Source organism: Leopardus geoffroyi, chromosome B3, assembly GCF_018350155.1.
Source record: "Leopardus geoffroyi isolate Oge1 chromosome B3, O.geoffroyi_Oge1_pat1.0, whole genome shotgun sequence".
NCBI classification, from domain to species: domain Eukaryota; kingdom Metazoa; phylum Chordata; class Mammalia; order Carnivora; family Felidae; genus Leopardus; species Leopardus geoffroyi.
Genome location: NC_059337.1, coordinates 32,513,149 through 32,525,702, shown reverse-complemented (window position 1 = coordinate 32,525,702; position 12,554 = coordinate 32,513,149). Strand labels below are relative to the sequence as shown.

Genomic DNA, 12,554 nt, shown 5'->3' with positions numbered 1-12,554 from the left:
AAATTCACTCTATTAAAACTCACTCTCTATATGCCAGGTAGAAATCTAAGTACTTTATGGCCATTACCTCATTTAATCTTTGCATCATTCCCTAGGAGACTGGCATTATTATAAATTCCAAATTACAGATGATAAAACTGATATTTGGAAGTATTAAGCACTTTATTCAAAATCACTTAGCCCTAAGGGCTGGACTCAAACACAAGTCTATCAGGATCCAAAGTCTGTGTTCTTGATCACCATATAATAACGCTTGGCTTACGCTCATTCAATTTTAATTTTAAAGTCTAAAGTTCTTGAATGTCGTATCAAAAAGGTTACTTTTTTTGAGGAATTTAATTTTTTTTCAAGTTTTTATTTAAATTCTAGTTAGCTAACATATATGATTCCTCACTTACTTAAAACAACCAGTGCTCATTACAAGTGCCCTCCTTAATACCCATCACCCATTTAGCCCATTCCCCACCTTTAAAACAAGTTTCTTCCTTTAAAATGAATTACAACTTTCTTGATACATACAAAAAAACCAACACCGTAACTAAGGATTTTAATTTAAACTGTGGTCCTACCAAGTCTAAATATTTGGATGAGAAACAAAGTCTACCTGAATGAAAGCCCTGAGTCTCTATGGTAATGGGTCACAGAGGTGAGAAGTAAGAGACCTTGAGGGTCCAAATTTTTCATTTTCGGGATAATGAAAGACATTTTGAAAAACATTTATACTCAGTCTAAACTACCACATACTTAATCCAGAAACACTTAGGTGTTTTTTTCCCTAAGTCATTTTAAATAAATAATCTAACATTTTGATATCATACAGAGCATGGTATCCATTTCTGATGCACTATGTAAGAAAACATAAACTCCATAACAAGAGGTCAGACTATTGTAGGGCTATTACCAGTTGAAAGCATGAATCTTATAAGACATGTTATAGAAAACTATAAAATGGCATCCTTACCTATATGGACTCAAACTCAAAAAAACAGCCATTTTTTTCTTTTAAATTTACATTCATTTGGGTCAGGAACAAGCTCAGCTCCACTTCACCAGTCATGTCATATGACTGAATTCAAGCTCATTTCAAGGAAAAGCTGCACTATGCTGTATTTAGAACACATTGCTGAGAATAGCCAGTTGAGTCTTTGGTAGGCCTATCCAAAAACCTTGCTTTAGTTGCTAAGAAACTACAATTTCACCGTATTATAAATCATTGAAAGAAGCCAAGCCACAGCACAGAGATTAAACACGTTAAGATCAACAATCTGTCACCTATTGTGCCAAATGAAACCATGCTGTTTCCACACATCAAATAGGTAAGGTGAAACTAGTATTAGGCTCCTTTAAGGCACATTGTTAACACAGACTAAAAACTGATGACACAAATCAGACTTCCATAGCGGCCTCATGCTTTGGAGGAAATCGAAAACTACCCAACAGACTTCACATATTCAATGCTAGAGACAGAAGAATATTTCCTCGCTGACCCCTGCAGTGATAATTCAAGGCGGTGAAGCATACATAAGACTTGATTAGTGCAATCTGTTACAACACTTACGTTTAACGGATAATGGGTTTTCAATCCTTTATTGATGCATTTTCATTGTAATCTTCAGCATTTAAGCCCAGACTCTCCTTAGAATGCTTAACTCCGCTGGCTCTTTTTTTTTTAAATGAGCCAATTTTTTTTTTCATTTTCATTAAAAAAAAATTGAAAACCATTACATCTCAACTATTTTAACAAGAGTAATTTTAAATGGTTCTAGCATAATGAAGACACTGAGGAATTAGCAAAAGTAATTTATAGTTCACTCTCTAGTACTGACTTCTCATAAATTCTTTCCTATAAAAATACTTTAAAGGCTGTTTCCACAAGAGCAGAAACTAGTTCACAGTACTTTTCACCGGTGAAAGATCAATTCAGCAGCTGAATTGCAACACATGTCCTCACCAGTCAGAATTCTCTGTCCAGATCCCCCATCACGGGGATTCCTCACGATTTCTCTCCATCTTCTCTGAAGAGCTTCAGCTTAAAACCGAATTGTTTCCACCATCCCCTGCACGCATCTCAGGAACTACTTGTATGTTCCTCAGAAATAATGTCTGCTCTTCCTCGAAACTTTTAGATCTTAAAAACCCACTTCCTCCATCGCCTGGTCTTCAGGCGGATTCAGTCCCACCAGGGCAGTTCCAGTTACGTGTCCCTGCCTTCCCAAAGGCCTAACCAGTATCCTCCAGCACTCGCCACAACTCCGCTCCTCCCATCCCTAATATATCCTCCACACTGCACACCAACATTACACCCCCGGCTTCCTGTATTTTACTCCCTTCCCTTATTTTCTGCCTTCGCCTCACCCCCATCTCTCTACCCAGGCACCTTTACTGCTCTAATAAATATTCCCCCTGCCTCAGTTTCAACCCTTTCTCCCCATCCTCTGCTCATTTTTCCTCTCCTTATTTAGACACTCCTTTTTGCTCTCCCAACCACTACCCCAGAATGCCCAACACTCCACCCTCCTTAGCAAACCCAGCCCTCTTCCCCCATCTCGTTGAGAGCCCCAGCTGCTTCTCTTTCCAGATCCCTTACTGCAGTCAACCCACTACCTTAGCATTCCACCTACCTTCCCTCCACCTCCTTATCCAAGGTTCCCCGAGTCTTTGCCCCTCCTTGGGGCTCTAGTACTCTGCTCAGTATTCTTCAGGACTCCCCTCCCCCCCCCCAAAGTCTCCCTTATTTTTTTAAGGATGTCGCCGGTCTCGCGGGGCTCCGGTAGAATCCCAGATGACCCCAGTGCCCGGGACCCCCGCTCTCTTGGGCAGCCTGACACCACTCTCGTCGCCTTAACCACAAATACCTGTTTTCCACCTCCTTCTTTAAAAGCTGCGCCCCCTCCCCATCCGCCCCCGCTACTCCAGCTCCTCACGTCGGCTTCCTGGGTGTCCCCTCCCTGACTCGGAGCGACGAGCCCCAAGATGCGGAGCCTCTAAGTCTGCAACACCTCAGGCTCCTAACGGACGCCCCCACCTCTCGGACCGGCGCCTCGGTTCTCACACCCGCGCCTCTTGGAACTCCAGACCGGCATCTCCTCTCGGGTCCGCAGCCCCTCAGATTCGACCGGCCCTCTTCCCCTTGCTCCGGCACCTCCTCGGGCCCGGGACGGCCTGCTCGGGTCGCCGGCGTCTCTCAGCCCCCGCCCGGCCCGCCCCCGGCGCCCCACTTACCGTTCTGAGCGGCGCCTGGCCCTGGGAGGAGGGAGCCGGAGACCAGCAACAGAGAGAGGGCCAGGGCGCTGGGCAGCGACGAGCCCGACATCCTCCCTGCGGAAGACCGAACAGCGAATGGGCCGGGGCCGGGGCCGGAGCCGGGGCCGGGGAAGGGAGGGGAGGGAGGGAGGGGGCGGGCGAGTGCGCGAAGGAGTGAGCGAGGGAGGCAGCAACAGCTAGGCTCCGTCCTTCTCCGTCCTCCTCCTACCGCCGCAGCGCCCAAGCCTCGCGAGATCTTCACTCCGGGCCGTGGGCGGCTAAGGAGCAACGGCGCCAAGGCTCGCGAGAAGAAGCGGCCTCGACTGTGTTGCTGCCGCCCCTCACACTCTGCGTCCCGCCCCTGCGGACGCTGATTGGCCTAGAGCGGGATGGGTCACGTGCCAACGGCGCTTCTGGCCACGTGACGGAGAGAGGCGGGGCTCCTCCACTCCCTTGGCCCTGAGGAACCGAGTAGTGTGCTTGCAGCTTACCTTCTGTGAAACGGGAGCGCCTATAAATAAGAGGAAGCTTTGGGGACACAATATATTTCCTCCTCTCATCCTGCTTTTCATTTCTTGGAGCTCTTGGCCGCAGAATTTGATGCACCACCGCCTTTTTTACGCCTTCCTCTCATTGTCTCCAATCCAAGTCCTGTTATTTCTTCTTTCTGGTCGTTGACCTTAGACCCCTACAGGCATCTGGCTCCAACCTCCCTCCTTCACCTTATGTTTTAGTTTTCCAGGCATAGTGATGTCTTCCCGGTGCCCGATACTACCTTGTCTTTCCTGCCTCTCGTGCTCCCGCCGCTTGAAATGTCCTCCTTTTCTGCGCTTCTCCTCCTCCTCCTCCCCCATTTTGACCTTATTTTGGTTTCATAGAATCTCTGGGCCTGAAGTTCAACTAGCCTAATAGCGCATCCATAGACACTAAATTCGACAAGGAAGTCATCATATATTAACTTGCATGAAGAATCTTCAGAAGCATTTTATACAGCGAACATTTATTGAGTACCTGCTGGGTATCAGGTTTTTGCATATGCAATGAAACCCAGATGAAAAGATAGTCCCCATTTTCAGGAAGTTCACCACCTAGTCTATCAGGGGAGTGAGGAAGAGGACGACAAGTGGTTGCATAGCAAAACGACCCATAGGGAAGGAGCCAACGAAGTGCTCCGGCAGTGTGATCACCATGGTTTGTATAGAATTGAGAAATGCACTTTTTAAGTGTGTTTTTTTGTACTGCTCTTAGCACCGACAATCCTTGGCTAACAAAGGAGTTTCTGTAGCTTAGCTCATCCCTGACTCAGAGCAGACATCCTGGGGAGTGTCCCTGGGGTGAAATTGTGAGAAGCCAAGTAAACAGTCCTGGTGATCTGACTTGATTCAAAGATAGAGCTTGGGGAACCTGGAAGGAGGATCACTCACCAAGACCCTCACACTCTCAAGCCAAAGCAGTCTCAGGCTTTCAATATGAACTGGACAGCTGGTGGTTCCAGACTGAATTTTCAAGCAAACACTGGGACTACAACTATGGCCATGTTGATGACGGAAATGAAAATATTCTCTGAGACATTAGGTGTGTAAATGACCAAAAGGTTGGCATGTATCCTTGGATAAAGGCTATTCTGCAGAGAGCTCCATATGCAGGTCTACAGGGCTGCCTGTGGTGAGGCAAAGATTGTCAGCTAATGGAAGCTTCAATGGGATGCAACTGTTCTGCCTCATCATAACCATAAACAACATCCCCCATTTAATTAGGGAGCCTCATAACAAGGGATCCTTACAAAATGATTATGCTCGTTTTGTGGGTAGGGAAACTGAGGCCAAGAAAGGCATGACCTGCCCAGGGCCTGAGTGTTAGTGGTAATCATTAATACCAAACAGCTTGTTTGACTCCTTCTGGGCTCATAGCAAGAGTGCATCTCCTTGCCCCTCCAAGTTGGGAGTGGCACATGACTTGCTTTGGCTAGCAAAATATGAGAAATGACACATACCATTTTCAAGTAGAAGCACATCATTTCAGTTGCAGACACTATAGCATACTCTTCTCTTTGTGTGGCCATCTGTGATGGTGGAAGCATGTGTCAAAATGAAGCTTATGTCAGCCTGGGTCCCTAAATTAGCACAATAAGCCCAGGCCTCCTGCCAACCTACACAAAACAGGTAGCGTCTTTTGAGTTAAGCTACTGAGATTCAGAGGTGTTTACTCCTACTGCATAATCTGGACTATTCTGGTTAGGGGAACAATGAAATTCAAGTCCATCCCACTACCCCCACCACCCCTATTAGCTGTGTGGCCTTGGGCCAGTGACTTAATCTCTCCCTACTCATCTACCAAACGGAGCTAATGATAGCACCTACCTCATAAAATTATAGGAGGAATAAATGATCAATTTATATACAATGTTTACATCAGTTTCTGGTGCATGTAAACACTCAAATGTTGATTATAATGATAATAAATACTATTGTTGGTGCTGCTGCTGCTGCTACAATTATAATTCCAGCCCTGTACTCTTCCCACTAAATCACGCTACTTACAAAAAAATTAAGTACGGTGTTACCATCAACCCTCAAAACCTGCAGTTATGAGGACTCCTTTCACTCAGGAGAAAATGTAAAACCCTACATGATAGTAGCCGTGCTTTTACATCTCTTTTATTGGAAAAATAAATGATAGCCAAAGCCTTCCAATAGTTCAGTAAAGGAAGTAAAAGGAATTTAGGAATTTGTTTGGAGTTTTTGTTGTTGTTGTTGTTTTTAAGATTTACTTAATGCTTAAAATCTCCCTACAGGTAAGCGCAGCTGTGGGGAAGGATGGCTGAGCTCCTTGCAATATCTCACAAGAGCCCTAGGGGTCCTCAGTGCTCAGGCTGAGACACACTTTCCTGGCCTCCAGGGACTGCTTGGAGGTCTGCTTTCCAGTATTGACAGTGCTTCCTGGTGGCAAGACCTGTAATATTCCCAGTTGAAAGCATTCCCAGTTGAAATATATCTGGTGGTTTGGTTTGGTGTGGTTCATTGGCCATAGGAAGGATGCCAGTAAAATATAGTAGTGTTGCTAGAGTTGACTTTAAACTTCCTAATGGTTTCCCCCCACACCTCCTGCAAAGATCTCTGCTCATTTGTTAAGTTCTCTCCATTCAGATATACCACCCTGACCATCTTGATTGTTGTCACCTTCTGACCTCCCATGTAATCTTTTTCCCTGCCCCTTCCAACTCCTAGCACCATGCTTGAACACCATGGGTGAGTTCAACATCCATGTTGATGCTCTAGTCAATATCCTGGCCTCTCAGCCCTTTGACCTTCTCACCTCTAACAACCCTCTCAACTTAGCTACTCTTTCCAGGTTTACACCTTTGACACTTTAATCACCCAAAAAAGGGCCCCGTCTTTGAAATATGAAAATATAATACCTCACTCTCCATATGCCACCTCCTCTCCTTTAAAGTTCTGTGTGCTAGGACCCCATTTGCCATAATTCTTCAACCTCATTGAGTGAGACCTCTAATCCATTAATCCCACCAATTCTTGTCCATTCTTCACTTCCTTCCTGATCCAGCTTAGAGTCCATGATTCATCATTACAGTCATTTCCTTACCCACCTCAACCTCCAACATACTTTCCTGGAAAAACCACACAATCTACCTAAATAAGCACTATAGTCTGAGATGAGGTTTCATACCTGCACCTGAGCAGCTGAATGTTGCCAGAGAAAAAACACACAAACAGGTTGAATGACTTCATTTTATTTATTTATTTTTGCAATGACTTCATTTTGAATTCCTGGTCTCAAACCTCAAATAGGTACTCAACATCACCCAGCAATCCTACTCTTTCCTATGTGGAAAAGCATGAATTTGCAATCAAATGGTCGTGTGCAGGAAATGAGCATTTCTTCATTTCTCTAAATCAAATTTAACCCATTCTGAGCACCTTTCTGCTGAGATGACAAGAAATTCCATTTTGCTTATTATGAACTTCCCTCCCTACTTCCTGGGGTAATATGAAATTCCTGGGGTTTTATGCAGCCCTGGACATTACCAGGTTTTGTTTTGTTTATTCATTTGTTTAGTTCACTCTGGTCACTGCTGGTATGTGCATTGCCCAGAGCCACATGGTCCCTTGCAGGTGAATGGTTCAGTGCTTCCCACCCCTTGCCTCACAAGCCTCACCCCACACCATACTCCCTTTCAGGTCTTTATGATTGCTCTGCTCCTTCCCACCTTGGGGCCACAGCACATTCTGTGATCTTTGCCCAGAATGCTTATCACCCATCCTCTTTACCTCATCTGCTTCTTATCCTTCAGATATCAGCTTCAAATCATCCCTACTTAGTGCAAAGGGGCCTCTGGGTGGCTCAGTGGGTTGAGTGTTTGGCTTTAGATTTCATCTCAGGTTGTGGTCCCAGGGTCGTGGGATTGGGTCCAACTCGGGTTCCACACTGAGCATGGGGCCTGCTTAGGGGATTCTCTCTCTCTCTCCCTCTGTCTCTCTCTCCCACATTGGGCTCTGTGCTGACAGCTCAGAGCCCAGAGCCTGCTTCATATTCTGTGCCCCCCCTCTCTGCCCCTCCCCTGCTCACACATGCCCCCCCTCAAAAATAAATAAACATTAAAAAATTTAAAAAAAAAAGAGTTAACCAGGTATATAGGGGACAAGCATAGGCAGAAGAAGTGTGTTCCAAGTGGGTGTAACTTCCAAGTGTGAAGGGTCCCAAGTGGGAGGGAGCAAGGGCTAGAGAGAAGCCCAGTGTCCCTGGAACTCAGAGAGCAAGGGGGGAGGGTGTGTAAAAAGAGGCCGAAGTTGAAGGAAGGGCACTGGGGTCAGATCAGCAAGGCCTTGAGGACCATGTGAAGGATTTGAGATTTTGACTCCTTTAACAAAACCTAGTCCAGAGCCTCCTTGGTTGGAAGTAAAGTAAATCTCTCCATAGAGAGTGTTTAGCTGTCCTCTCCAGGCTCAACTGTGCTGCAGGGAATTAAGGGAAGGGCCATTTGTTCCTTGGGTTAGGACATGAATGGGCAGGAGTCCTCCCCTAAGGCCCTTGTATGCTGTCCCTAAGGGGAAAGTGAATGAAGCACAGAGGGCAGAGATCAGTGTGGTGGGTCCAGTCTTCCCTCAGCACAAGGAGACTCTAGTTATTTCCAAGGCTGGATGACCACCCCTCAATTTTCCCTCCTCCAGAAACCTATAAGGTATCTCTACCATTGAAAACTCTTATCAAGTCTTACATGATGGGTTCATTTAACACATCTCTCCACATCTAATCTTCCCATCTAGAATATGAGCTCATTGTAACAACCTCTTATATTTCACAGCTTTTCACAGATTACAAAGCATTTTCACATTCATTATCTCATTATTTCACTTGGTTATCAAAACTCTATTTCATACACAAGATAACTGAGTCTCAAAAAGGAGAATATCTTGTTCAAGGTCCCCAGCTGGCAAGTAATAAAACCAAATAGAATCTGAACCCAAGTCCTTTGTACTCCAAAAGGAATGTGCTTAGGGTGGCTGAGTCACTAGCCTGAGAAAGACAATCTCAGTCTCCTAAAATGACCCTCTTCAGACAGCCTGAGTCTTTTCTGATGAAAAAGCAAGGTCTTTGGGCAAGATCTGCTGAGGTTAGAATAAGATTGGCTCATCTCCTGGTGAGGAGTTTGGTGTGCCCATGATTTCTTCAGAAGTACCTTGGGTACCATCTCTACTCTGATGGGGCAGGGCAACTCAACAGGCAAGTTAGGCTCTCCCTGGTGTTACAGATGGGGTTCTAGGGACTAATCAATACAGAACCTTCTTTTAATTCCTGCTCAAATTTGGAAACAATTGAAAGACATAGGAGTCAAGTGTTGACTGGATTAAGTTGGCCAAGAGCACCTAAGTGGCTCGGTCAGTTAAGCATCTGACTTCGGCTCAGGTCATGATCTCACAGTTCGTGAGTTGGAGTCCCACATCGGGTGAGCTGGAGCCCTGCTTCAGGTGAGCTTGAGCCTGAATCAGCTCAGTTCAAGTCCCATCAGGGCGAACACAAGCTCTGCCTTGAGTGAGGCCCACTTCTCTCCCTCTCCCTCCCTCTTTCTCTCTCTCCCTCTGACCCTTGTAGGACTCTCTCTCTCCCTCTCTCTGCCCCTTGCTCAGTTGCCCACCCTCGCTCTCTCTCTGTGTTTCTCTCTCACTCTCAAAAAAAAAAAAAAAAAAAAAAAAAAAAAAAACTTTGGTCAAATTCAGGGGCAAAGTGTTAACAAGCTTATTTGGCTAACAGACTAATTCACATTCTCCAACATCACCTATATAAGGGGGATATTTTTCCAAAGTGACGTTGGAGAATGTGGATTAGCCTGCTAACACACCTGTTAAAACTTTGCCCCTAAACTTAGCAGACGATCCAGGCAGAGACACAAGCAATGCGAAAAAAAAATCACAATTCTCCCACTGCCACTGGAAAACATGGGGCACCATGGAGATACAGACAAACACCTCTCTGTGGGTGGCAGGTCCCAGACTTGCTCACATCCTTCTCCCACGCTTGCCCACCAGAAAACTCACTCCTGAGCCCATGGAGAAAAGCAAGTAACAGAAGGTTAGGAGTGTTACAATAATGAAGTAGTTCTCTGCCCTGACCACACATTAGAATCAACACAGGAGCCTGGAGAAACCCCAACGCCTATGTATAGATATATACTTGCTAATATCCAGTCCCAGCCCCAGAGATTCAGGCTTGTTTGATTTGGGGGCCAGCATGTGTGGCCATGTAATGCATTTGGAGGCACTTTAGGTCACCTGGGAACTTTAAAAATTCCCAATCCCTAGACCACAACAATTAAACCAGACTCTCTGGAGGAAGGACCCAAGCATCAGTGTATTTTTAAGACTCCCAAGGTGATTCCAATGTGCAGCTAAAATTGAGAACAAGTGCTCAAATTCAATCTTTTTTAAAAAATTAGGCACATAGCAGAATGACAAAGAAGGCTGTTCAAAAACAGATTTATTGGCCCCACTGTATTGGGGGACCTGTAGCTGGTGTATTAAATTAAGAATCTACAGATTATGATCTGCTGAATTAGGAAGCACAAGCCACCCTGAGCAGCTGGGCTCCCACTTTGGGGAAGTGAAAACTCCAAGGGTCATTTTGATTGAAGGCGCTATTTTAATACGCTCACACAAAGAAAATAAAGTCACACGATTTATTACTTACAGATCCCAGAAATGGGGATGAGGAGGTGTGCAATGAGCCAGTCCTCTGTCTCAGTCAGGAGCATGCAAAATAAAAGAGAGAAGGGCAGCAAACCCCTATTATTTATAAGGTGGTTGGGGTGGAGGTCACTAACTTTTTGCAGGCCACACTCTGTGTGGTTAGTGTAAAAGATGCCTCTGGAAGAGCAAAGCAGGAGCTTGTGGTGGAAATCCTAACCTTGGTTCCTTATCGAAATGTCCAGACTCGTCGTGAGCAGGGTTGTCATACCATAAAATGAAACTCAAAATAGCTGTTTTCCTCGTGACATTTACCCCTAGAAATTCTGATTCAGTAGGGGTGGAGGCTGAAAATTTGCATTTCTAACAAGCTTCTAGGTAATGCCAATGCTCTTGGTTTGCAAACCACACTTTGAGACCTGTCTCTGCACAGGGCACAGCAGAGAAGTATTTCCTCCTTTAGTTGACAGAGCCATAAGCCTGACATGATAACTTTCATCTGTGAAGGTCCATAGGAAAATAATTTTTGGGCAAAAAAAAAAAAACAAAAAAACCCAGAAATCAGTCCAGTTGGCCCATGTGGGGTTTTAAAGAGGTTCTGGTTGTTTTTTTTTTTAATTTTTTTTTTCAACGTTTATTTATTTTTGGGACAGAGAGAGACAGAGCATGAACGGGGGAGGGGCAGAGAGAGAGGGAGACACAGAATCGGAAACAGGCTCCAGGCTCTGAGCCATCAGCCCAGAGCCTGACGCGGGGCTCGAACTCACGGACCGCGAGATCGTGACCTGGCTGAAGTCGGACGCCCAACCGACTGCGCCACCCAGGCGCCCCGAGGTTCTGGTTTTTAAAGGGATGCACTCTGCTAACTGTGGCTAGTGCCAGAATGCTCAAGATGTTCTCCAGGTCCCTGATCTTCCCATGGATGGGAAACTCATTTCTGTTGTTTCCATGTTAATGACTGATTAAAGCTGTACTGCAGTGTCTTTTTTTTTCCTGAGAAATGCTCTGATCCACGTGGGTCTAATGGGACCATTCCATTCTTGCAAGACCCTTTTTCCCTGTTTGATTCAAAGGAGGAGGCAAGACTCCAGACAGGCTACCCAGAAGCCCTAGGAAATTTATGGATTATAATTTAGGAAAGCCAGCCAGTCTCTCTCTGCTCAGGGATATAAGCTATGAGATGTGAGAACTGAGGTGTCAGTGGCCAGGAGTCCTGCCATTTTCAGGAAGCCAATCTGCAGAGGGAGGATGAAGCTGATGAAAGAAAGAAAGAAAGAAAGAAAAAGAAAGAAAGAAAGAAAGAAAGAAAGAAAGAAAGAAAAGAAAGAAAGAAAGAAAGAAAGAAAGAAAGAAAGAAAGAAAGAAAGAAAGAAAGAAAGAAAGAAAGAAAGAAAGAAAGAAAGAAAGAAAGAAAGAGGAAGAAAAAAAGAAAGAAAGAGAAAGAAAGAAAGAAAGGAAAGGAAGAAAGGGCAATGTTCCCTCTTCACTATGAGCTCCTCAAGGAGGGACATTACTTTGGGTTCTGGCACAGTTAATAGCACAAAGGAGAGAATCAATAAGTGTCATCAACAGTTTTATTGAGGTATAATTAATAGACAATGAACTGCACATATTTAAAGGGTGCAGTCTGATAAGTTTCGACATATTTATATACCTGTGAAATCATCACCATTCATTTCACTCCCAGAAGTTTCCACTTTTTCCTTTATAGTCCCTCCCCTGACTTCTCTCCAGATAACCCTGGGCAACCACCGATCTGCTCTCTGTCACTATAAGTTTGCTTCTTCTAGAGTTTTATATAAATGGAATCATATAATATGTATTATCTTTGACAGCTTCTTTCAGGTTGGTTCACGCTGTGTGTGTCAATAGTTTAATCTGTCTTACTGTGAGGACTGTTTCATTGCATGGATATGTCACAATTGTTTTACCCATTCACCTGTTGATGGATCTTCGGGTTGTTTCTAGGTAATGCCTGTCACAAATAAAGCTGCATGAGCAATCTTGTACAAGACTTTGTGCGGACACATGCTTTCATTTCTCTCGGGTAAATACCTCGGTGTGGAATGACTGAATCAAATGGTAGCGTACGATTAACTTTTAAGAAACTGC

The 12,554-nt window shown here is 44.9% G+C and overlaps 1 protein-coding gene across 2 annotated transcripts in view; it reads right to left on the bottom strand.

Moving 5' to 3' along the window:
- NPTN (neuroplastin) overlaps positions 1–3,502 on the bottom strand; it is a 72,958-nt gene extending 69,456 nt beyond the window's left edge. The window contains exon 1 of one of the 2 annotated variants that reach the window (XM_045449141.1): positions 3,223–3,502. In XM_045449141.1, the coding sequence (XP_045305097.1) occupies positions 3,223–3,313 (91 nt within the window). In that variant the 5' untranslated portion in view covers positions 3,314–3,502. The remainder of the gene's footprint in view (positions 1–3,222) is intronic. The other variant, XM_045449140.1, reaches the window with a different exon arrangement.
- Between the last annotated feature and the right edge of the window lie 9,052 nt (positions 3,503–12,554).